Source organism: Penicillium canariense (assembly GCF_028826845.1).
Source record: "Penicillium canariense strain IBT 26290 chromosome Unknown utg000003l_segment0_segment0, whole genome shotgun sequence".
In the NCBI taxonomy this organism is placed as follows: domain Eukaryota; kingdom Fungi; phylum Ascomycota; class Eurotiomycetes; order Eurotiales; family Aspergillaceae; genus Penicillium; species Penicillium canariense.
In genome coordinates this window covers 3710678-3734874 of record NW_026622730.1, presented here as the reverse complement: position 1 = coordinate 3734874, position 24197 = coordinate 3710678, and the positions used below count along the sequence as shown (strand labels likewise).

The 24197-nt window shown below is 53.2% G+C and overlaps 9 protein-coding genes across 9 annotated transcripts; 5 read left to right on the top strand and 4 right to left on the bottom strand.

The window, feature by feature from the left end:
- Positions 1 to 302: 302 nt before the first annotated feature.
- Positions 303 to 1346, top strand: N7482_006212 (40S ribosomal protein uS7; the record flags this gene model as incomplete). The annotated part of the gene is made up of 4 exons (XM_056688337.1): positions 303 to 436; positions 635 to 818; positions 966 to 1188; positions 1252 to 1346. The coding sequence occupies 4 exons, from the start codon at positions 303 to 305 to the stop codon at positions 1344 to 1346; spliced, it is 636 nt and encodes a 211-aa protein (XP_056543892.1).
- Positions 1347 to 1897: 551 nt separating this feature from the next.
- On the top strand, positions 1898 to 4366 carry N7482_006211 (SDA1 family protein; the record flags this gene model as incomplete). The annotated part of the gene is made up of 3 exons (XM_056688336.1): positions 1898 to 1944; positions 2145 to 2432; positions 2500 to 4366. 3 exons carry the CDS (start codon positions 1898 to 1900, stop codon positions 4364 to 4366), a joined length of 2202 nt encoding a protein of 733 aa, XP_056543891.1.
- A 1507-nt stretch (positions 4367 to 5873) lies between these two features.
- On the top strand, positions 5874 to 6557 carry N7482_006210 (uncharacterized protein; the record flags this gene model as incomplete). The annotated part of the gene is made up of 1 exon (XM_056688335.1): positions 5874 to 6557. The coding sequence occupies one exon, from the start codon at positions 5874 to 5876 to the stop codon at positions 6555 to 6557; it is 684 nt and encodes a 227-aa protein (XP_056543890.1).
- An 830-nt stretch (positions 6558 to 7387) lies between these two features.
- On the top strand, positions 7388 to 8221 carry N7482_006209 (uncharacterized protein; the record flags this gene model as incomplete). The annotated part of the gene is made up of 2 exons (XM_056688334.1): positions 7388 to 7601; positions 7665 to 8221. 2 exons carry the CDS (start codon positions 7388 to 7390, stop codon positions 8219 to 8221), a joined length of 771 nt encoding a protein of 256 aa, XP_056543889.1.
- Positions 8222 to 8766: 545 nt separating this feature from the next.
- Positions 8767 to 10581, bottom strand: N7482_006208 (cytochrome P450; the record flags this gene model as incomplete). Its single annotated transcript, XM_056688333.1, has 4 exons — positions 8767 to 8898; positions 8958 to 9785; positions 9835 to 10197; positions 10270 to 10581. 4 exons carry the CDS (start codon positions 10579 to 10581, stop codon positions 8767 to 8769), a joined length of 1635 nt encoding a protein of 544 aa, XP_056543888.1.
- Positions 10582 to 11934: 1353 nt separating this feature from the next.
- On the bottom strand, positions 11935 to 14892 carry N7482_006207 (Hsp70 family protein; the record flags this gene model as incomplete). The annotated part of the gene is made up of 1 exon (XM_056688332.1): positions 11935 to 14892. One exon carries the CDS (start codon positions 14890 to 14892, stop codon positions 11935 to 11937), a length of 2958 nt encoding a protein of 985 aa, XP_056543887.1.
- A 937-nt stretch (positions 14893 to 15829) lies between these two features.
- Positions 15830 to 17036, bottom strand: N7482_006206 (uncharacterized protein; the record flags this gene model as incomplete). Its single annotated transcript, XM_056688331.1, has 2 exons — positions 15830 to 16179; positions 16229 to 17036. 2 exons carry the CDS (start codon positions 17034 to 17036, stop codon positions 15830 to 15832), a joined length of 1158 nt encoding a protein of 385 aa, XP_056543886.1.
- Positions 17037 to 19970: 2934 nt separating this feature from the next.
- N7482_006205 (misato family protein) lies at positions 19971 to 21681 on the bottom strand (the record flags this gene model as incomplete). Its single annotated transcript, XM_056688330.1, has 4 exons — positions 19971 to 20801; positions 20859 to 21297; positions 21356 to 21558; positions 21610 to 21681. 4 exons carry the CDS (start codon positions 21679 to 21681, stop codon positions 19971 to 19973), a joined length of 1545 nt encoding a protein of 514 aa, XP_056543885.1.
- A 374-nt stretch (positions 21682 to 22055) lies between these two features.
- N7482_006204 (uncharacterized protein) lies at positions 22056 to 24035 on the top strand (the record flags this gene model as incomplete). The annotated part of the gene is made up of 1 exon (XM_056688329.1): positions 22056 to 24035. The coding sequence occupies one exon, from the start codon at positions 22056 to 22058 to the stop codon at positions 24033 to 24035; it is 1980 nt and encodes a 659-aa protein (XP_056543884.1).
- Between the last annotated feature and the right edge of the window lie 162 nt (positions 24036 to 24197).

The window sequence follows — 24197 nt, the reverse complement described above, 5'->3', positions numbered from 1 at the left end:
CGGGGAAGTAATGAGACATTGTGAATGGTACCCAATGCCCAGTAGGTTGACCGCCCGCAAGCAAGAAAGGCAATTGGACGCCTGAGGCTGTCGAATCAGCCCGTCACATGATTCTCCACGGCCCATTGCGCTTACCTAATTGTAGCGATTGCCCTAAATTTACTCATGTGACTCCACACACACCGCACACCGCTAAGCGAGCACACCTCCAAATTCTCGTGTGGATAGCCATCCCGAGATCGTTCAACCACCCTTCGACAACCCGGTCACCCTTTTCCCACCACCTCCCCTCGACAAGCAAAATGTCCGACAGCGGGGACGTTCAGACCGTCACGGTCCTCCCTAAGGAGATTGCCCACCTGGGCGAAAACGCCGGTGTCCTGCTCTTCGGCAAGTGGAGCTACGAGGATGTTGAGATCCGCGACATCTCTCTGACGTGAGTCCATCTCAATCGACGACAACGAGTTTCTCTGGATGGATTTAGTCTCGGGGGCATATGCGCAGGGAGCGACTTTGGCTGCACTAGATGAGGGAGGGACTGCTGCGCGCGCCGGGACAAAATCTCTTTAGAGGAACCAGATGCCGAATCCATCACGCAGAACTCGAATGGCTAACCTCTTTTGCCCGCCAACAGCGACTACATCCAGATCCGCCAGCCGGTCTACACCTCTCACTCCGCCGGTCGCTATGCCGCCAAGCGTTTCCGCAAGGCTCAGTGCCCCATCATTGAGCGTCTGACCAACTCGATCATGATGAACGGTCGCAACAACGGAAAGAAGGCCATGGCTGTCCGCATCGTCGCCCACGCTTTCGAGATCGTACGTCTTCCCCATTCCTGTACAATTTGTCATCGACAGACCTGCTGCGAAGGCTTGTCTACACGCTGGACCGCTGCCCTGATCCACCTTGGCTGGCTGTATCCTCACATTTATCCCTCGGAATCTAACTCATGTTCTTGTATCCAGGTCAACATCATGACCGACCAGAACCCCATCCAGATCGCCGTTGATGCCATTGTCAACTGCGGTGCCCGTGAGGACTCCACCCGTATTGGCTCTGCTGGTACCGTCCGTCGCCAGGCCGTCGATGTTTCGCCCCTGCGCCGTGTCAACACCGCCATTGCTCTTATCACCATCGGTGCCCGTGAGAGCTCTTTCCGCTCCGTGAAGTCCATCTCTGAGTGCCTGGGTTCGTTCCCCCTCCCCAAAACACCCACTCCGTGCTTTTGAATTTCCACTAATATCTCCACAGCTGAGGAGCTCGTCAACGCCGCCAAGGGTAGCAGCAACTCCTACGCCATCAAGAAGAAGGACGAGCTGGAGCGTGTTGCCAAGAGCAACCGGTAAAGGGTGTACTGGATGCATTCTCCGTTTGGTCCTACGTGTTTTATGGATACTGGAGTGAACGGGGTGTTTTTCACCGGGTTTTAGATGATTGACATGCATCTGCACGGCTGTACGGATAGGGACAGCCACGGAGGAAGCAGAATCCAAAATGGGAACACAATTGGATAGCTTCATTTCCTGCAGTTGTGATGCGGTCGCAAGGGCCTTGGGTGGTAATGGCCAAGTTTTAAGTGAAAAAACAAAATTTTTTACTGTTCACGTCATGGGATTATGGATTTTCTGTAGCATTCAAAAGTAGCCTTGAGTTCTTTCAGATGACATCTTGAGTAACGGATTTGCTGTTGTAGAAACATTCCGACAGATGTACGAAGTATCATTTGACCATTGATGGGTGATTGGCAAGTTGATAAATTGCGGTGGAGGCACCAGCTGTTAATCTCCCAAGTTGGGTCGCTTATCGATACGGCGGGAAAAAAAGTTTCGGAGCGTCGACTGACCTCCAGCCTCTTTTCCTCCACCCCCCATTTACTCCCACGCCAGAGGCTTTCAAGATGGTCAAACGGAAGCTCGGTGCCTTGGAAAAGGTTGAGGCTGATCTGTAAGTGCCCAATCTGCCTAGAATCGCTGTGTCCCGGGGTGCAACCCAGTTTTGATGTGGAATATTGACGCGTTCTCTGCTTTCCGCAGGCCTAATTTGCAACACAAGATTCGGAGGGATCCCAAGTAAGTTGCTCAAATCCTTTGTGTGATAATTTCTGTCGCTGAGCAAGGCTGACTCGTGTGCTTGGCTCTAACTAGATCCTACATCGAAGATTTCCGCGCCCAGCACTACCAATATGAGTCGCATCGAGAAATTTTCATGGCTGCACCCTCCGGTGCCACGGACACGGGTATTATTTCACTCCGAGAGTTGATTGACTTCATCTCTCATGTTGCCGATTGCTACCCGGAGATTTTGAAGGACTTCCCGCAGCAGCTCATTGACATGCTGATGCAGCACCACATGGTGTTGGAGTCGGAACTGAGAGAGAAACTCGTTGGAAGCATAGTGCTCCTCAAGAAGAAGGATCTTCTGGACTCAGCTACGTATGCATGACCCAGAAAACTATATGTGAAGTATTGGATCCAGGGATCTAACTCGCTATACTGGCAGGCTGCTGCACACGCTCTTCCCCATTCTCATCTCTACACCTAGCAAGACTTTGCGAGCTCTCCTGTTCCAGAAGATTCTGTCCGAGCTTCGCCAGGCTAATTCAAAGACCACCCACCACAAGTTGAACCGGACAATGCAGACCGTTCTGTTCAACTTGGTCACCTCTGATCGCAAATCTTCCAAGGGACTTTGGGCGATCAAGTTGACCCGAGAGTTATGGAAGCGTCAAATCTGGACGGATGCTAAGGCCGTTGAGATTATGAAGGAGGCAAGTTTGTCAGAGAACGAGAAGGTCATCGTGGGTGGAGTGCGCTTTTTCCTAGGTGGAGACAAAGAGCGTGAAGACATGGAGGATGAGAGCAGTGACGAAGAGACCCTCGATGTTGGTCGCCTCCGCCATAACCTGCAAATCAATAAGAAGTCGAAGAAGAAGGCCCGTGTGGCTGAGAAGGCCATATCCATCCATAAGAAGAAGGAGCGCAAGAAGAGTCAGCCGCATCCGCTCAACTTCTCAGCACTTCACCTGCTTCATGATCCCCAAGGATTTGCCGACAGCCTTTTTACTAAGCACCTGCAAAGCAGCAAGGTTAAGCTGAACTTGGAGCAGAAGCTCCTTGTTCTGCAGTTGGTGTCGCGTCTGGTGGGCTTGCACAAGCTGCACATCATGTCGCTCTACTCCTACTTCCAGAAGTTCCTTACCCCTCGCCAGCCTTCAGTCACATCCTTCTTGGCATCATTGGCACAGGCATCGCACGATCTGGTGCCTCCAGATGTCCTGGAGCCACTCATCCAGAAGATTGCCAATGAGTTTGTCTCTGAGGCATCGGCAGGAGAGGTTGCCACGGCGGGTCTTAACGCCATCCGAGAAATCTGTGTTAGACAGCCCCTGGCGATGAACGAGACGTTACTGCAGGATCTTGTCATGTACAAGAAGAGCAAGGATAAGGGTGTGACTATGGCTTCCAAGGGCCTGCTTAGTCTCTACCGTGATGTTGGAGCGCAGATGCTTAAGAAGCGCGATCGTGGCAAGGAGGCGGCCATGAGCCTCCGGTCTGGTGACAAGGAGCAGAGACGGTTTGGCCAACAGGAGAGTGGCGGCATCGAGGGTCTGGAGCTGCTGGAGAAGTGGAAGGAAGAGGAGCGGCGTAAGAAGCGTGCGGAGAAGGGTCTTGCGTCTGATGCCTCTGATGCCTCTGATGATGAGGAAGATGACTGGGCCGCATGGAACGTTGAGGATGACGAGGATAGTGACGACTCGGGTGAATGGATCAATGTCCAAAGCGATGTTGAGATTGATCTCAGCGACTCTGAAGATGAGGGCAAGGATCGGCCCTCGAAGAAATCCAAGCAGGACGGAGAAGCGACGAAGGAGAACGACGATGCGGTCCAAGAGGTTAAATTATCCACTCTCGCTACGACTCGAATCCTCACCCCAGCCGATCTGGCTAAGCTGGCCGAACTCCGGGCTCAAGCATCTGTCGAATCTGCTGTCAATGGCCCCAGGGGCCGCCGGGCTGCCCAGCCTGCCGCCCGCCACACGGATGACCCGTTGACTGCCGAAGAGATCGAAGGCCTTGCCTCCTTGTCCGCGGCAAAGTCTACGCGTGAAGAGCGTATTGCTCATGCACGTGAGGGTAAGCCTGACCGGGATGAGCACAAGAGCAAGGAAGCCAGACGCAGGGAACGCAAGCAGGAGCTGGGAAAGAGTACCACCAACAAAGAGAAGGCCCGCCGCAAGAACTTCCTCATGACTCTGGGCAAGGCGAAGAGCAAGAACAAGCGCAGTTTAGTGGAGACCCGGGCCGTGCTGAAGGCTCACCATGCTCGCCAGAAGAGAGGCGGAAAGAGAGGCAATGCAGGAAACTGATCGAATATCCGCTCATGGATGTTCTACTGACGTTGATTCACCTGCCCTGGGCATTGCGTTGTAGATAATGGCCATTGATATGTCAAGAGATTGGCGTTTCTTCCTTATGTTCGCGACTTATATATGGGACCTAAAACGTGATTTACAATACTATTCTGCATTTTGTCTCTTATCGATCAACTCCATCCATCCTGCATAGCCCCAATTCTGAATCGGAAAATTAGTGGAGCCCCCGAGGTCGCACAAGCCAAAGATCCAGACAATTGACGCCTCAGTCCTCTAATATTCAGGTCATATTCACACTCTCTTTCTCTCTCTCCCTTCTCACTACCTTTATGGGTTTGTCCGCCTCCATCCTCATGGTGAGACTATTGCCCCATTTTTGTGAGACCCTCTCTCCTCAGCTGGATGCTCACAAGGCTTCTTCCTTCAACATGGCTCTACCTTTCCTTCCCTATGATATAAAGGGTAAAACAACAACAGATGATCCTCCTCCTAGGTATCCTTTGGCATCGGCCCGACCTTCAAGGGGGCTATAGCTTGAATCTATAGGTACTGAGGGAGTCACGTGGAGGCCATTCTGGAAATAAGTAATCACGCAATACATAACGGACAAAAGCAATGTTTTTTTTTACTTTGCGGTAGTTTCTTCGAATGCCTATTTTTGAGGATGGGGAAGGGCGGAAGCGAGCAGGGGTGGGAGCATGGAGCAATTCATGAAATGGGGGTGCTCTGAGCGGGGCCATCAAAACATACCTAGTTCACAAATAAACAGCCTGGTTGGGGTGGAGTGCTCCTTAGGGCATGGTATCAGCGTGGACTGAGTGCTCAATAGATGCCTCTAACGAAATCTCTGAGCAATCAAGCACCAATCACGGAGTCCTCGGGGAGCGCTCAGGAGCGCTCGTTGGGCAACAGGGGATTACGACTGCCAGTAGGTACGTATATAGATATATACCTCACCCGCTGGGTACCTACACTTTTCTGTTGATTTGTATTTTTCACTTTCGTATTGTTGTTTGAGCATGTCGGCAGATTATTGTTTTAAGAATTGTTGCAATCCATCCATCCACCATGTTTTTTTATGCGGGCAAGAGGACCGTATCTTCAACAAGCAAGCCGAAGTCTTCACACTCCTTCCCTCCCTGCCCGAGATAACCTTAAAGAAAGAGGTAAACGCCATTCACGTGATAGACTAATGCCAAGCCCTAAGCCCTAGCCAAAATAGGCTACATCGAAGAACGTGTCGGGCGCGTGTTCCCCGCGTCGCGTTTCCCAGCCGCATCATTTTGTATGACCTAGCCTCTTTTATCTTTTCCTTCCCGCATCCATTCTCCTACCTCTCGCCTATCGCGAATACTTGAAAGACACCCACACGCCACTCTCGGCCTCTCGCCTCATACTCCTTTGGCCGTTCCACCTTCCTTTCGTCGTTCCACCTGGCCTAGCTGTCCTCGTTACAATCTCCACTCTTCTCATCCCGACCACTGTCGCCGCCCACCAAACCATGGCAACATCCAATAGCACGCTCTCCAAGCGCCGCCGCTTCCAGGCCCCTATCACGAATTTCTTCCCCTCAGTTCCCCTAGAGTCTCAATCCGCCGATGGCCAGTCGGTATCACATAACCACTATTCTGCCTCGACGTGCTCTGCAATCCCCGTGGTCCCGGCCAAGGTGCAGGCCTCACTTCTCTCGGTCGGAATGCGGGTCCGAAAATCTGTTGCCGATGGATACAAGACCCATATGGCGATGAAAGCCGAGCAAGTCAAGCCTGCTGTTATAGCTCAGCCTTACTACGGCAACGTCAGTCACGCTGAACTTGCGCCCTTTTCTGGCATCTCCAAATCCTCTCACGACCCACACTCACTTGTCACCGACGACGGTGATGCCTTCTCTCTTCCTCCCAGCAGCCAGGAATCTACTACATCGACCGCGTCGTTCATCAGTGCGGTTAACGGCCAGAAACGGTCGTTGGATTTCGAGGATAATGTATATGCCGACGATGATTTTGGCAGTGAGTCCTGGCAAGATGTTCCTCGAGGACGTACTATTCTATCTCCGAGACGCCGTCTGCTCGCTCCGCGTAATACCAAGCAGACCACGATGGACTTGGATGATTTCGAAGAAGCATCTTTCCTCCGTCGACGGGAGGAAGTGGATTTGGACTACGTGGAGATGGACTGTGCTTGATCTGCCTACGATCACGCCAGCACTGGTTCTGTGTGGCTGCCACTGGATGGCCGAAGAGGACCTCGTTTCCCAACAGGGATTTGCTGCTGCGCCGATGTTGACAGTTGTCGTTCCTTTCTCCTTTTTGCCCATTGCCCTGTCAACCTCTTACCGCCACCCCTTCTTTTTGTTCTGTAACTATACCCACTTTTGCTTACTACGTGTACCATCATTGTCTGTACTATTATCTTAGAATTGAACCACCTGCCGTATAGCTGCGTGCGAATGGATATTTGAGCCCATGCTCTCTTCAACAATCATCATGCCGTTTAATGTGCCGGGAACAGCCAGAGCTAACCGCGGTGGATCGATGATGTGGAGCCCAAAGTTCATTCTTGACACCTAATTGATCCTGACCCTGAGAGAATGTTGACGGAGCAACGGTCATAGTTACGGCCCTGTCACCTCCCCACTTTCTTATAGTATCCTTTCACGAGATGATCACCTCAAGGGGCTAGCGGCCCTGCAGCACCGGTGGGGGTCTCATCTCAACACGGGTGAGCTGACGCCTGTGGTGAAAGTTTAGGCATGCAGAAATTTGGGGGCTAGGCTTTCCTTGATGCCGCTGCCAATCAACTCCCACCGGAGGAATTATCACTCTTCTCGCGGCCCAGCTGCCCCCCTGGGAGCCGAGACGAACCCGCCCCAGGCGGGTCCAAGAGTGATTGCTCGACTCGATCAGCATTCAGTGCCTGCACGATGAGTTCTCTTCATAATGAGAGGGGGCGGGCCCCCGCCCATTGTCAAGGTGCTCTACTCGAACAGTCTGCATCTCCAGCCTCTCTGCAACAATGGTCGCCGATGATCGATATTGCTACTTCCCCTCGGGCAATCTCGCCGCAGGAAACGTGCCTTGCTCCGACGATACAAGTGCCACATGCTGTGGGTCGGGAGACATCTGCCTATCCAACGGACTCTGTCTGAACGTCGCACACCAGCCATATGTGCTCTCGCGGGGGGCGTGCACCAATTCCGACTGGCAGGCCGGATGTTCGAGCTACTGTTGTGAGTGCACGTTGCGGTCGCACTCTCGGAGCGTTGGATAGCGCAACTGATGACCCTCTTTAGCCAGTAGCACCCCGAGCATGGGCGCATCCATTATCAACCTGAGTTTCTATAATAACACCGCGATCTACTGCTGCGGCACCCCAATCATCGACGGGGATACAATCGTCTGCCCCGATAGCCCTACCTCCGGCTTCGAAGTCCCCACTGGTACCCCAATCCTCGGTCGCGCTTTGCTTGCCAATTCTACATTACTCGACGCGGTCGTAAAAACATCGTCCTCTGCAACATACACAGCGACAGCCGCAGCCACAGCAACATCCTCGTCCTCCTCATCGGCCACTTGCAGGACATGCCACCAAACTGAAATCGGCGCCGGGGTGGGGGTAGCGCTCGGTGTAATCGCTCTGCTTTCGATCATATGGGCGCTGCTGGAGCGGAGAAGGGCTCTGAAGAGGCAGACAATGCCACCGGCTGCAGGTACTCCCTATGGCGGCCCCTATATGAATTTACGGGATAGGAGCAACCGCCCAGTGGAACTGGGAAATGTTCCCCAAGCACATGAGCTCCCCAACTCGGTGGAAAGTCCATCCGAAATCATGTCGAAGACGGCTCCGTGAAGTAGCGTTGTTGATGGTCGGATTAACTCGATACCCTGTTCTGTTTTCTTTGCTGAACTCCGAATTTGCAGTCATACTCTGGCAAATTACCTGGAGACATACATGGCGAGTGGCTTACAACTTTGACGATAATCAACGATATAGAAGTATAAAAGCCCACAACAGGTGAAAATAATAGAGCAAGACTATGAACTACGTCAGCCCTAATGGAGAATGTTCTGTATATACGCAGCGCGAGGGCAAATCCTCCCGTACTCTAGGCTGGAAATCTAGATGATTTGTGGAATATACATGCTTGACATCTGGAGAAGGTTGTACTGGATAGACATCAGCGTAGACATCAGCGCAGCGCTCTGCACGGCAAGTTGTGTGCAGGGGCCTCTATTCTAGGGATTAGGTTTTGTGAAGTATTGCAAAAGGTTATTGGAGCTACCTTTCTCCTCAAGCTGCGGTACTTTTATGGGACAGAATGGAATAGAGCATTTCTCATTGTACAATGCTATGTAATGTCGCAAAGATAGATGATCATTAGAATCAAGATTTGCTCAAGAGGTGGAATGATGAATTTCTCCTGGTTTGACGATATCCCTAAGTTTGAACGTGGTGGTGAAATTCTTCTGCTTGACGAACCACGCATTGACCAGCTCCCATTCTTGGGATGGATCTTGGAATTGAATCTGGCGAAAAACAATGGGTTAGTTTGCTCAGAGGCATGAATTGTATCCAGGACACTCACTTCGAATCTTCGCAACATGCTGGGTACGAGTTTGTAGATCTCGAGCAAACTGATGTTCTTCCCAATGCAAGTCCGACTGCCCATTCCAAACTGGAACATGGTCCCGTTCATCTCCTTGATACGACGATCTTCGGCGTCTTTACCGCTCTCAGTCATGCTGAGTACCTCGTCCGGAAGCCAACGCTCAGGACGATAGATCTCTGCATCGTCGCCAAATATGCTCTTGTCCATATGAATCAGCCACGCCGAGCAGCCGACAACGGTGCCCCCAGGCACAAAATGGCCGGCAATTTCTGCTCCATGCTCAGGTACCACTCGTTCCAGCGGGAGTCCTGCAGCAGGATGCAATCTGAACGCCTCTTTAATACAGGCATCCAGGTAAGGAAGCCTCTGGCTCTCGTGCCAAGTAACGAGGCCGGTCTCAGAGTCTCCAAATAATCCCGCACGGGCAGCTTCATCAAGCTCAGCCTGAAGACGCTCCAAAGCGGGCGGATGTTTGAGCAAAAAGTAAAAGACTGCTGATAGACTAATGGCCGTGGTCTCCGAGCCAGCAAAAGCCATGCTTACGGCCATAGTCTGGACCAAAGTCTCGCTCATAAACTCGGGATGTGCCTCATGTGCTGCCAGAAACTTAGACAGGAGATCTGGCGATTTCACCCCCAGGTCGGATGCCGATCTCCCCTTCGCTAGTTCTGGGAGTCTTTCAGCCATGCGGTTGCCAGCAAATCGGGCGACGGGGAAGGTGGCATCAATGAAGCCCCATTGGGAGAGTTGGAGGTAGATAGGGTTCTTCAGCAAGAGACGGTCAAGGAAAGGGATTTGTCCAATCTGGGAGAGTCAATAAACGACTAACATGGCAGCGAAAATGGCAACATACCGGCGCGACGTAGAGGAATAGCCATGACAGGTACGCCACGATACCATCAATATCTTTGTTATTTTCCACAAAACCATGTCTCTTGCTGTACGTGATTTCTCCAATCACATCAAAGGCGTAGAACTGCAACCACTGAGTAAAGTCACAGCCTTCAGGGTTGTTGACATAAATGTCTTGTGTCTGTTTTAGGAAGAGCTTTGTCGTATTGTCGACAAAGGGCTCATATTGAACCAACGCTGACATGGCAAATGCAGAGTTCACACAGCGGCGGAATCGGGAATGAAAATTGTTGTCTGTGGAACTGAATAAGGACTGCAAGCGGTGGCCTTTAGCAACGGCCTGCTGGACAACGTAGAATTCGGACTATTCCAATCGTGAGTCTGGATCTCGGCCTAAATGTGTGAAGTACACGCGTCTTCACAGGAGCTTGCATACCTTGATGAATCCTTTGTTCAAGCCATATATCGACTTGAGTGCCCGAGGGTCAGAGAAGGAGAGAGTATTCGGACCAAGGCGAACGACACTGCCATACTTTTTGTGAAGTAAGCGATGAGTGACTTCAGGCCTTCGACCATAGACATCCAAGAAGCGCCACCAGTCCGTGAGGGAGGCCCAAAGCGGACCTGGATATTTGTGAAGCCCATTATGATATCTGTTCTTGACTAGCCACAGCACGAGGGCCGTGAGAGACACTGCTATCCAATGCTGGGAGAGGATGCGGAAGACATGGTCAGTTAACCCGTGCATATCGAGAGAATTAACTGGAGACGAAGTTGAAGGCGCTGTGAGCGAGAGGGAGTGATACTATGTAAAGATATAGTACAAGTCGGCATATTATTTGTCCCGCCAACTACCGGGCTCTGCCAAAGGGGTCGAAGCGGAGCCAGAATGTTTTGGCGCAAGGCTTGTCAAAAAGGAAAGTATAGCCCCGTCGCAGAGCCTACACCGATCAAGCCAGCATGTGGGAGCGATGCCCATTTCTTGGCCTAGTGCAGGCTGCATCCCTGCTCTCAGACGATCTTTGCTTGCACCAGAGGGCCTAAGCGCCGGCTATCGCCGCGGGGTCCTTCACGAATCCCCCTTCCTAAGGGAATCGCCAACTCTGCAGAATGTTTTGGCTGTTGGTCTTAAGGGAAGAGATGCGGGATACCTGGCCAGCACGCCGTAGTGCTTCTGGGGCCTGAATATGCGGGGGTGCTTGTTCCCAGTCGTGGGGCGACGTGGGGCTGGGCGGCGCGTCCCTGGGGAAGTTCGCTGCTTTGGACGGGATGTAGAACGATATCAACTGCCGATTCCCCGTCCAAATCATAGGAGTTGGTCATTGATCACGCACCCTGGCCAATGGAGTCGTGCGTAAGGTGACCGAGGCCCACGATATGACGCCTCCAGGCCTTCTCGCTGATGGAAATCCCCAGAAGGAAGATAATTGCCACGGACCTCCCCTAGTTTCCTATAGGACGGGGAGCGAGAGTAGAAGCGGGCTGAATATACCAAGAAATATTTTTCAGAGTACTTTATGTTGATCATTGGTAAGCCGATACGCTTTGGGAATCTTTAACAACAATGTCTTCTACTCTCATTTTCTATCATCTCTACAGGAGCCAATGACAGCTCATGTTTCTCCAGCAGACGGTTGGCCCTTCAGTGTTGTCGCCAAACCCCATCCAATTGTTCATTCGCCGGGTCCGGAGTCTTGGTCTTGCTAATGACAATGGCTACATAGATAATCACTTCATGAGTGGTCGAAGGACCTCCTCATAATAACATGCACGGAAGACAAGGACGAGGAGGGAGAGGAGAGGAGAGGAGGGGAGTAGGATGACAAAAATGGATTGTCATCCTGACGCAGCGTCTTTTGTAGCAAAAGATTATGAGAATGTAAAGAAAAAGCAAGGGCGAAAACTAGAAATTCTCAGCCCAGAAAGAACTCCATTGCAATTCTTTTCTCTACTATTGCAAACATGACAGGTAGGAGCATGGTATGTGGGACATGACAAAAAATCAAAGAAAATCATGCTTTGTATTTTAACAGATGCACAAAAGACCAACATGTAAGATGAACGGGAGTTAGTCAATACGTATACAGATGAGCAGGATCCATCACAGCTCATCCTTCGTATCCTCCTTCGTCTTCTTCTTGTCCTCCTTGACCTTATCCTTGCCCTTACCCTTCTCTTCAGAAGCCTTCTTCTTATTTTGCTTGGAACTGGTCTTCTTGGCCTCGCGGCCAGCGGCGGCAGTCATCCGCTCATACATGCGGTTCAGGACGCGCTCGAACTCCCGTAGCCGCGAGTCGATCTCAACAACCGTGAGGGCGGGGTCGTCCGACTCGGTGAGCTTCTCCTGCAGCTCGAGTTGGGTCTCGAGCCAGGGCTTGGTGGACTCGTAGATTGTGGTCAGGGAGGTGAGGTCGGTGGGAGTGAAAAGGGTGTACTTCGGACCGGTGGGCTTGGCCGCGGCCGAGGACTTGGTAGAGGACTTGGAAGAGCCGGAGGTTGAGTAGGAGTCATCATCGAGGTCGTCTAAGTTATCATCAGAAGCCGAGGGCGTTGGGGTAGCTTCGGAGCTAGGCTCTGACTCCTCGGCGGTTGATGTGCTCGAGGCTGAAAGCAAGGACGAATAGGTCTGCTCATCGTTGGCGATTTGGCTCTCGATCAGCTGCTTCATGGACTCGGCGTTTTTGAGCATGTCCTGGAGGAGTTGGACGCGGGCGGGGCGAGTAGAAGATTCCTTAACCCGCTTCAGAGCAGGGTTGACGATGTTCTTCAGGTCCTTCAGCTTCGACTGGAAGTCCGCCGTCTTGGCATTATCGCTGTCCTCATAGAGCCAGTCGCTCGCCTGAGCAACCTTCTCCTGGAGAAGTATCAATTGATCCTCCGGGACAGCCTTGACAAACTCCTCGTTGTCAATCAGGTCACGACTCTTGTAGATGAAGGCCTCAAGCTCATTGAGAGCCTCCTCACGCAGAACACGATCCCGGTCCGAGGCATCGAAAGCGGACAAACGGCCCTTGATACGGGTCAGCTCCGCGGCCGAGGGGGCCTGGGTTCCAAGAGGGGTCGACTTCAAGCTGATGGGAATGATCTCAAGCTTGGTCTGGCTAGTTGCCTTGGTGTTATCCTTGGTAGTGGTCGTAGTAGAAGAGCTAGCAGAAGAGGTAGTCGAAGACTCGGCTTCGGGCTCCAGGGTTATAGACTCGCTGGCTTCGCCCTCCTCACCAAGAGGCTCCTGTTCACCCTTCTTGGAACCAAGACCGAAGAAGCCCTTGACGTCTTCGACAACGCTGCCCTTTTTCTCGGCCTCAACTTCGCAGCTAACATTGCCGCTGGTCACTTCAGGGAGACCGTTGACAGGGCTCAAGCGAATGTTGAACTTAGTCGTGATGTTGCCAGCCGTGCAACCAAAGGTATCCTTCAGCTTGTTGACGGAGGCGGTTAGGTTCTGGGTCTGGACGCTCAGAACAGGCAGACCTTGGTCCTCTACCTGCTGGTAGAAGCTGAACTCAAAGTCATCCAAGTTCTTCACGGTGACCTGCTTCTCAGGGCCGACCTGGGAGGTAGAAGTAAATAGCTTCTGGCTCCGCTCCTTGCCATCCGAGTTCCATTTCAGGACAACTGGGTAGGTGGCCGCGTCACTGGCACGGATGTCCTTGACACGGAAGCTGGGGCTGAGGGCCGCACCCTTGAAGGCGGCACCGAAGACGGCTGCCTCATCAGCGTTGACATTGGTGCGGAGCTTCTTGGACGATCCACAAAGCTTTTCGAGCTGCTTCTGAACGAAAGGAGTACGGATAGCTCCGCCGTGAAGAACAACAGAGTCAATATCATCAAGCTTCAAGGCAGCGGTTGCGAGAGCCTGCTCTAGAGGAGTGCCAATGCGAGCTACATGAACGGCGGCCATCTTCTCGAAGTCGGCGCGGCTGAGCTTGTACTTGAAGTTAAGTTCCTCATCATACAGACCCTCCAAGGTGGTAGAAGTTTCGGTGTTGGCGCTCAGAACCTGGCGGATCTTTTCTGCATCCTTCCAGAGCCTAGCCATAGTCTTTCCGTGGGCCCTGATGAGCTCCGGAGTAACCTTGTCCTTCAACTTCTTGTCCTCTGCCAACTTGGCGACCATGTCGTTGACAATCAAATCGTTCAGAGAGTCTCCTCCAAGAGTCTTGTCCCAACCAGTTCCCAGGACATGAATCTCTTGAACAGTCTTGTTGAATTTCCCAACATCCTTGACCTTGCGACTCTGAAAGCGCAACACACTGGCGGTTGTCGACCCAGCACCCATATCGTAGACGATGTGATACTCTGGCTTCTCGCCATCCGAGACACTAGGGAACTTGCGACTGGTGGCATAATTGAGACCGACAGCCAGACCATCACTGACAAGAGCCTGGATCTTCAAACCAGCCAATTCGGCGGCTAATGCGAGGCTCCTCTTCTCCTCCGCAGTATAGAAAGCGGGATACGTGATGACCACATCGCGGACATCAGAACCCTTACCGGCTAAAGCGTCAGCGTTCGACTTGACCTCCTTCAATTGCATGGACAGGATCTCCTCGACCAAGAACGCGTCCTTCTTCTGTGCTTCACCAAGGCGGTTGCTGCGCAGCGCAACAGATCCACGGCCATCGGGAGCAGTCTCAAGGTTCAAAGCTGGATACCGGCTCCAGTAGGTCTTGACCGCCTCCTCCTGTCCGTCGTTGAAAGGCACGCCCAAGAGAGTCTTCAAGTTGCTGTACACATCGTCCGGGTACCGAGCCGCCAGAGCCAGCGCATTCCCGCCATAGAATCGTTCCGGGAAGGGAGCATCACTCTCTCTTGTCGGCTTGAACGCGATGGCTGCCGACTCCTTGCGCTTCGAGTCCTTGCTGAGCACGATCTCGAGGGGAATACCAGGCTTCACTAATGCGGCCTTGAAATACTCGGTGCCCACATCGAGGCCAAGAACAGCTGATCCAGCCGCGGTAACTGGACTGGTGAAACTGATGAGGAAAATTAAGAACGGAAAGATCACGAGGGAGAGGAGCGGCGAAGTCGGTGACCGTCCGCGGCCCGGGAGAGCCATGGTCTATGTCTAAGGTGCGCACTGCGAGTCCAGCGTTAGCCGGTGTGTCATCCAAACTGCAGAGCAACAATTTAGAGCTCAGCGCACACCAAGGCAGCGGTATATAAGCACAAAAGATCAGCCCTCTGTCGAAGCCGCTCCACCAAGTCGCCAAGACGTGTGTCGGTGGAACGCTCGCCTTGCGCCAGATGGGAACCGGATGGAGCTATGGAATTGGGGCGATACGAGACCCTCGAGCGAGAATTAGGGATTTCGGGAGGATAGGAAATGGAACAGAAAGAGGACTGCACAAAATTTAGGCCATCTGGGCGCGAGGGGATGCTGTGGCCACCTGTCAAGAGAAAGGACGAGGCGCATCTAAGGCCACGGGTCCGATCAGGATGCAAGGTCCAGTGTTTGCACTGTTTGCAGTCAGCCTTATGTAAGAACCCGTAAAAGGGTCCACCCCCAGGCCTGGAGCTACAGTAACCACACCGAAACAGCATAAACATGAAGCTTGAGAAAATTGAATTCATCAAAGGTATTTACAGGGTATGAGCTACAAGTTTAGTGATGTAAGTGTTGAGAAATACTTGCAAAATACCAGAAGTATCAGATAAGATCTCGAATCAATTAGTGAACTACTTTATGCAGCACAAAACTAAGCTGTGCATCAGATGTAGTAATAAGGAACGTCCGTCAAATCGTAAATCAAAACTTCATAAAATCCCAGAAAACCGCTACGGTGCAGGTAGCAGGAATTAGAGGAACAGTTCCGGGCTATCCACGTCAATTCCCGAAGCTGCCAAGAATACAATTTTTTTTCCTGTGATTTCGTCTTTTTGTTGCCGGCTTTCCATCCACTTCCTCTTCCTTATTCCCTGTATTACCTGTACCAATATCGAAATATCGAAATTGATTTATCTCTGACAATGCCGATAAGGGATTGTTAGATACGTTAGATCAGAGCCAGCACAACGACCAGAGCGGGGATGAAACCAGTCAGGGATCGTTGGAACTGAGAAGAAGCTCCGTTGAATACAGGCGCGGTGGTAGTAGCAGCAGGCGCAGGCGCGGTAGTCTGGGCTGGACTGCTCACAGGGGAGACAACAGGCGAAGACTGTGCAGGAGCAGGAGCAGGGGCAGGGGCGGTGGTTGGCTGAGGGGCAGGGCTCGTGGGAGGGGAAATGACAGTGATGCCAGGGCAACCTTCACTGCAGGTAATGATGGAAGTGACAGTAAAAGTGCTAGTAGCAGTCACGGGCTGAGTGACAGTAGACGAGCCAGTGATGATAGTGGTCCAGGACACTGGGAACATTAGCAACTGCACATGCTGGGGGAACGCATTTTTACATACCAGGGCAGGAAGTTGTAGTATACACGGTGGTGATAGTGGTGGTGCTCTCGGGAGGAGGAGTTCCAGTTTCAGTCTCACATGGAGTCGAGGTCGGAGGCGGAGGTGAGCCGGGAGTAGTAGTCGTCTCACATGGGGTAGAGGTCGGAGGGGGCCCAGTGGGAGTGGTAGTAGTCGTCTCGCACGGAGTGGTGGTCTCTGGTGGCGGTGTGGTAGTCGTCTCGCACGGGGTCGTGGTTTCAGGCGGCGGCATGGTGGTAGTCTCGCACGGAGTGGTTGTCACTGGAGGCGGCGTGGTAGTAGTAGTCTCGCATGGAGTGGTGGTCTCTGGCGGCGGAGTGGTAGTAGTAGTCTCGCATGGAGTGGTGGTCTCTGGCGGCGGAGTGGTAGTAGTTGTCTCGCATGGAGTGGTGGTCTCTGGCGGCGGAGTGGTAGTAGTTGTCTCGCATGGAGTGGTGGTCTCTGGCGGCGGAGTGGTAGTAGTTGTCTCGCATGGAGTGGTGGTCTCTGGCGGCGGAGTGGTAGTAGTTGTCTCGCATGGAGTGGTGGTCTCTGGCGGTGGTGTGGTGGTCGTCTCGCACGGAGTCGTGGTCTCGGGAGGAGGAGTATGATGTCCACCACCACCTCCTCCTCCATGACCACCTTCACCACCACCACCGTGACCACCGCCACCTCCTCCCCATTCACCACCACCTTGGTCGCCACCACCGCCACGGGCAGCAATGGCAACGTTGCCAGCCAAGTCTCTGGGCAGCACACTGCTCGAGGCCAGGCTGGCGGCGTATAGTATGAGGATCCCGACGCCACGCATCCTGTCTAGCAAACGAGTGAGGGATATCCTAGAGAAAAGGAAGACCGAATGTTTGAGGGCAAAGGGACAATTGCGTAAACAGGAAGTATGTAGAGAGCCGTTTCTCGGAAACGAAGGACAGTAGGAACCGTAGCGAAAGAGTTCCTAGCACGGATTACTTCCAGGATCAGGAAGCAGACCCAAGAGGGGAGGAGGGCGAGGATAGACGGGCCAATTTATATCTTGAGCCGCAGGGTGTAGCCCAAGCCGGAGTCCGGGTCCCTGGAGGGAGGGTGACCGAGAGCGAGAGCAACCATCAAGCCATCAGGATTGTTTTTTCTGGGGCGAATGTCTGCATCCAGGGCGCCGCCTCGTCACGATTCGTCCAGTGCGAGGGTTAATCCGTCCGACTATGGTACCATAACAATACCTAGCGAGACCCACGAGCGGTATGTAACTTGAAAGGTTAACAAGGTAACCAGATCTGGCCGGCGCGGAGCAGCGAGCCTCGAGACTTTCCGCGGTCTTCCATCGTTCACAATGGGTCACGATGTACACTGGACGTGCCATGAACGGAGTCTCGCTGCAGGGTCGAAGTTAGCGGCACGCCGCAACCCAGTTGGCTCGGTGACGGTGGGTTGGGCTGGGGGTAAATGTAACCAATCAACACGGCTGTGGTCGGAGAATTGCCATCTGGTTCGCTTGAGCAGAAGAATCAGAAGACCGGGGTTGTCGCTGCCAAACTCAAAGCGTCGAGAGAGCCGACGCTTAAGCGGGAGTGAGATCAAGTCAACCGGGACCCGATGATGTAGAGTCATGTCTAGTCTAGCTTGGCCCTGCGGCGGCCGGGGCCCGATGGATAGCTGAACTGCCCATTACGCCATCCCTCTTCTCCTTGGGGCTGCGGCTGGGGGCTGGGGTCATGGATTCCATGTCGACAGAACCCGATTCTCCTTTTCTGCCGCCAACAGCATGATGGCCGGGGTGTGATGTCCCTGGTCACTCGTTGAATTGAGAAAATGTCTGTACTGTACGGCATGATACCAATTGAGACCATTGAGACCTGACAGGAGGTCCCAGACCCGATTCCTTTCATGTTCGGTCTCTGTTCAAGTCGCTTGGACAGCCGGGCCTAAAATAGACAAGATAGGTCTCACTTGCTGGTCGTGGGCCGAGTGCTTGTGTGGGGAAACCTCACGAATGAAAAGGCGCGGTTAACGAAGCATTGTGAAAGTTCAAAGACCCTACCGCACTTGAGCCCAAAAAGAATCGTAGCGAAGGACCCGAACGGGGTTTCGGTAGGTGTATTTTGGTTTGCCCTAAGGCAGAGTCAATCCGGACAAGAGAGTACAACCCGGAAAGTGTGACACCAGTGCATTAGCTGATTAGTTCTAGATCCATCCAGCATGTGGGGATCGGCGTTCGACGGAGTATTTGTTGATTTGTTTTTTCTTTCAGGAGATGCTGGGGCAGGTGCCCCAAATGCATGCAAAGAAATTAGTTCCTGCAGTTCACTGGCGCCCCCGCCCCTCTTTCGCCACTGCCATAGCACAGCGATAGCATTGCTGCACCCCTCAGGGCTGGGACATGTGGTGGAGGATGGTGGATCGCGGGTTGTGGATACCACCAAACCTCAGACGGGGGAAGGAACAGTCCCGAGATGTGGGGGAAGAGGGGAGGTCAATGGGGACGGCGAATCACCGAGTCGGTGCCTGGACCCCTGCAGGTAACGTTACACGGCAGAGAGTTGACCTTGCCCAGTTTTGAGAGACGTGATGATGTTGAGCTGACGCCCAAGGTGGGAGACTGCCTGTGGAGCGGGTGAATTGAGACAGTCCTGCCCTGACTGAAGGGGGCCCTAAATGGGCCCTAACGCACGCGGGTGCCACGCGATTGGTGCAATGTCAGCCTGGCCATGGATATTTCATGATGTCACGATTCAGACAGCCGGTCCAGTCTGTCCGGTGGTTCTAGCGTGGGTTGCCGTTTGTGGGGATTGATGTGGTTGAGTCCCTGAGTTCGGGTTAGCCTGGCAGGATGTGTACTTCCCCTTTGTGGCTGACCCAGCTGGCATGTCTCGGATGGTTGTCCCGTGGCTCTCCCGTCATGCATTTCCCCCACAACACCGATTCACCGCATCGCCAGGGCCTCCCATGAATTCCAATAACTGATGTTCTGATGTTCTTCCACTCTACTGGGAATTAGCATTCGCGGGTCATCCAAGGCTCGCGCCATCTGACAGCCGACAGCGAAGGGCTCAATATCAAATCACCCATCTCCTGTCCACCAGCCTGCCACCCCGGACTGATTGGGCTAAGAGCCATGACATAGGGTTCGATGGCGAACCAGGTTCTGACCGGCCTCCCCCTCTTGCTTCTGCTGCTTCCCTCCCGTTCCAGCCACCGTTGAAAAACTGCAAAATCCGGGGTGTGAGGGGTCACCTCGTAGCCCCAGGAAGCCACTGCGCTGTCTCACCTGGGCTAACGGCAAGACCCATACTAGCGCTTTTTGCTCAGGCAAAGTGTCTTGAACTCTCCGATCGCCACTCGGTCGAATTTGGAAGACGCGGCGCTGGCTATCCGAGCGCAGACTACAGGAATATATCCCACCTACGACACGCGACTATACCAGGTTCGACCCAACGGGACGGTAAAAGAGGCGTGGAGGCGCACTGTAGATTTCGTATTTCTAGAAGATTGTTTTCTCATGACTCAAGGACTCCGGACTACCGGCTAACGGCAAACGAGAACAGCGCCCTGGACTAAATCGGGACGACCGGGGTACATAGGAGATTCTCGCGCATGCTCACGGAAAGGGGAACAGTTAATCGATTGCGGAGTTCGCCGACGTCGGCTACGGTCAGACCAACTCGACCCTCGCAATCCAGTATGACAACTGGGGACAATGAAGTCAATAAGAGTCAATGTTGTTGTTGAAAGCCTGATTTCCCACGGTCTAGTCATCATCATCTTCGGACCCACTGCTCCAACCCGTCTCATAGCATTCCCGGATCTCGCCCAAACCATTGACCATCGCCTCTCGCTCGTCCACTGATAGCATTCGTGCCGCGGTGCCCTCAATAGCTTTGATTCGGTCCGCCGTCCGGGTCGAAGCGGTCAATGCGGTCAACACGCTCACCCCAGACGGGGATGCGGGATACATACCGTGCGGGAAACTGTCGAGAATGGGCAGGCGGAGTGGGCTGTGGTAGCTAAGACAGGGCGTTCGGATGTCAGTAGTCATTGAGACTGTTTCAGTCAACGGGGCAGCATACCTTTGCAGCTTTGGCTCTGAATGATACAGACGGAGTTTGCGAAGGTGCCCAATGTCACCCTTGGGCGACTGAGCAGATGGCTTGGGCTCGCAGCCTCGCATCACCTGGACTTGGTTGAAGATAGTTGCGGTCTTGGTATTTTCGCCATCGTAGGTGAAATCGATGTCAAACTTAGTTTGGAGTTTGGATGAGCCTTCCTCATCCGACGACAGCGCCTTTTCAGCATTGTCTTCCGGGTTGATAGTTGATTGCAGCTCAAAGATGTTGTGTCTCCCATCGTCCCCTGCGAGAGACGCCTCAAAGTCATGGTATGGTCGCAGTCGAGAGGGCAATGTCACCGTCTCCATAGCAGCGCTCAGTAGAGAGGACGTCTGCCATTCCGAGCGACGATCTACACTGAGGTAGCTCGGGAGTTTCTGAGGGATATCAATGAGGGGCACGTAAAGGCTCGACTGGGGCGAGATCGAGTATAACGACTTCGCCTTGTTTGTGTCCCTCTTCAACTGACGATGCTATATCATAGATAAGCATGCACCCGTGTGATGGCGAAGTCAGGCATTCAAACTTACTCGCTGGACTCTAGTGCCATCTTCGATAGCCCAGAACCATATACTCTTCTTGCCATACTCGTCTCTCAACCTGTCGATATACCGAGCGGCAAATCCGCCCCATGCATCATCAGATCCTGAAAACAGTTGCAATGCTCGCAACTGGTCACACTCCTCGGCAAATGGCCTGACGTCCCGATCCAAAAGGTCATGCTCCTTATCAAGATCGTTGAACAAGTCTTCACCAACATTCCAATCCTCAAAAGGCATGACCTGCGAGTTCAGCTCATACTCATTCAGCTGGACAATGGACCGTGGGTGATAAAAGACTCTGTTGTAGTCGGACCAGTAGCGCACCGTTTCAGACGTGAGGTGCGGGGCGGTTGTGCCTTGATCTAAGCTTTTTTGATAATCACTTTGCTGGATGGGTGCTTGTTTTTGTATAATCTCTTGGCCATCCCTAGCTTATGATCAGAATCATGCAGGGTACAAGATCAAGTGTCATAGGTCCAACATACCATAGACCCTGGCCCGCCGTGGAGTCTTCGGTGAGCTCGTACAGGGCATTATGCTTGCGCAATGTTCCAAAACCTCCTTTCAGATCATAAATGACGGTTCGCGGGGTGTACGTTTCAGACCCATCCGCCCCAACACCTGGTCGAAAATGGACGTCATGGTCCACGAGCGACTCTTCGCCTTCTCTGTAAGTGAAATAAGATTCCTATTCATACATTAGAAAGAGGTATCTTGCTCAGGCCAGGAACAGGACTACCTGGAGATTCCAGAAATGGGTCGCTAGATAGTTAGCCCGCTGACCCAGCTGGAGCGTGACGATTTCATGCATCGTTGAGATCACCCGGCTATCAAGGCTTCTCAGTTTCGCTTCCTCACATGCGTCAGTCCGCTACGCACAGACGCACAGACGTCCACGGGCGACTCTCTCAGTGACGCTAACCCCAATGTGGAAGACAACAACACGTGATGATAGACTCCGCATGATCACACTCTAACCTAAATAGGCAAGAAACAATGGTGTCCAGGGTAACGGTCACCTGATCTGTCCTAAGAGGGCAATAAACAACAGAGGTGTGCGTGGGTCACGACTCAAATGTCAACGGTCATTTTCCTCCCGTGGACCAACACTTCTCCCTACTGGGACGACCCCATGACGGCTTGACATCCATTCGCAACGTTTATATTCCCTCGCAAACACCCGCGATGGATTCTCCAACGCGTCCCATCGTCAGCCCCTCAAAGGTCCTCCACCCGGTATCGCCGGAACGCATGAATCAGCAAACAATCCCTGCCTCGCCGTCGCTGCCCGCGGATCTCCTGAATTTACACCACAAAAACACCAAGGGGGTTTCCGAAGTCCAGGCCAAAGTTGCGTTTCTCAACAGCCTTTCGCGAGGGGGCAGTCCCATGGCCCACGCCCAAGCCGCGGCAAACAATGCGGCCCTCCAGCGGGCGATCCTTGGGCGCGAGGAAGCCGAGTCGGCTCTGGCGTCTGTGCAAGAGGAACTCTCCGAAGCGCAATCACGGGAGCGCCGCATCAGCGAGCGACTCGAATCTCTGCTAGAAGAATTACATGGTACCAAAGAGCGCCAGGCACACGAGCGATCAATTTTCGAGAAAGAGATCAGGAAAGCTCGCAAAGAAGCTTTCCGAGCAGGTTCGACCCTGGTCAAACTGCAGGAAGAACTAAAGCATTCAAAGTCTGAGACCAAGGCCTTGAAAGACGAAGTCGCTGCGGAGCGGGAGTCGAAGGACAAGGCGAAGCAAGAGGCATTTGAACGTGCGTATGCTCTTGCTGGCCTCACCGAAGAACTCGAGGTCCTCAAAGGCAAACTACGTTCTATGGAGGCAACCAACCATTCGAACACACTAGAAGTCAGGGCACACGAGATTCGGACGGAAGACTTCGGACGGATTTCCCTTGCTGAGGGTGATCTCGCCTTCTTGACAACCCCGCGGCGACCCAAGCGGGCTGCTGTGGGATCGGTCAAATCCTCTGCACCCGAAAAGGAGGCCGACGAAATTGCCGAAGCCACTCCCCCCAAGCGACAGCGTCTTTCAGAATGCACAACAACCGCCGGGCTCGAAGAGACAACTACCGATATCTTGCCATCCGATTTGGACGACGGAATATTAGATGAGTTGAAGGATGAGCTTGACTACGAACGTCGCCGTCGTGTCGAGGCAGAGGAGATGGTACATTTTTTGAACATCGAGTGCCAGTTTGAACGCTGCTCTTGCCGAATCGCCGAGAGCGAAGGTCGTCGATACATCTACGATGCCGAGTACTTCGAAACTTTCCAAAAGCCCCAAATTGAGGCGGAGGCCAAAGCTGCTCGGCAAGCCCTTGCTCGCGAGGCCCACGCTCATGAGACACACGTTCACCAGATGGATCCCCATCCTCAATCGAGCCATACCCCGAGCGTCGAACCCCCGGCACCTGTCCTTCACCGTCCCGAACCGCAAGCGGAACCTCAGTCTGAACCTGTCGTGAAGTCCGAGCCCAGGGACCCGCCTGAGAAGATGCAGATACCTGAAGAGCCATTGGTGACTTTTTCTCCGGAAACGGGAACGTTTAAGACGTTCCCATCGCCTCTCCGCGACAATGCCCCGCCCCGACGGGCTGATTTCCTCCCAACCCCCGACCTGCCTGACCTGCATCCCTCCATCAAGAACTGGAAGGACTCATCTGCCTCGTCAAACTACCATGCCGACAATTCCGCCCCCTCTGAAGAGCCGAGGTCCTCCCGAATGGTCCATGCTACCCCTGCCGAGTCTATATTTAGTGAAACTACCAATGCCCGTCTATCTGTGGAATCTCGACCCGCCAGGCATCGAGAGAGAGACTATCACCAGCCAACACACTCCACTACCAAACGAGTTCCTCTTCGCGAAGCAACCGACTCACGGACCTCTGGTTCGTCTAGTTTTGCCCCCGACACCCCCATCAACCGAGAAGAAGCCCTCGCCCAGATTGCAGCCCGGCGTAACCGTGCCCGCAGCAAGCAACGCTCCGTGAGCGCAAACGAAGCAACCGGCCACTCCGGGTCCACTGGAAGCACAGCCCCGACTCCGGGTCGCGGCCCAAGACGCATGCCCAATCTCCGGGCAGACGGCAAGAGCGAAAATGACCTGGCAGAGCGCAGGGACTTGAGCGCACCGGTACGGATGTCCCGACGTTGATAGGTTTCTGGGTTTGTCTAGTTTGGGTTTTGTGTATATTCATGTGTTGTTGGTTCTGTGTTCTTTCAGCCGGTTCTTGTCTTCGTTTCAAAATACCCCGGCGCCGGCGCATCAATTGTTTTTGTCTGGCGTTCTCTATCTTGGCACTAGCTCTATCCATTC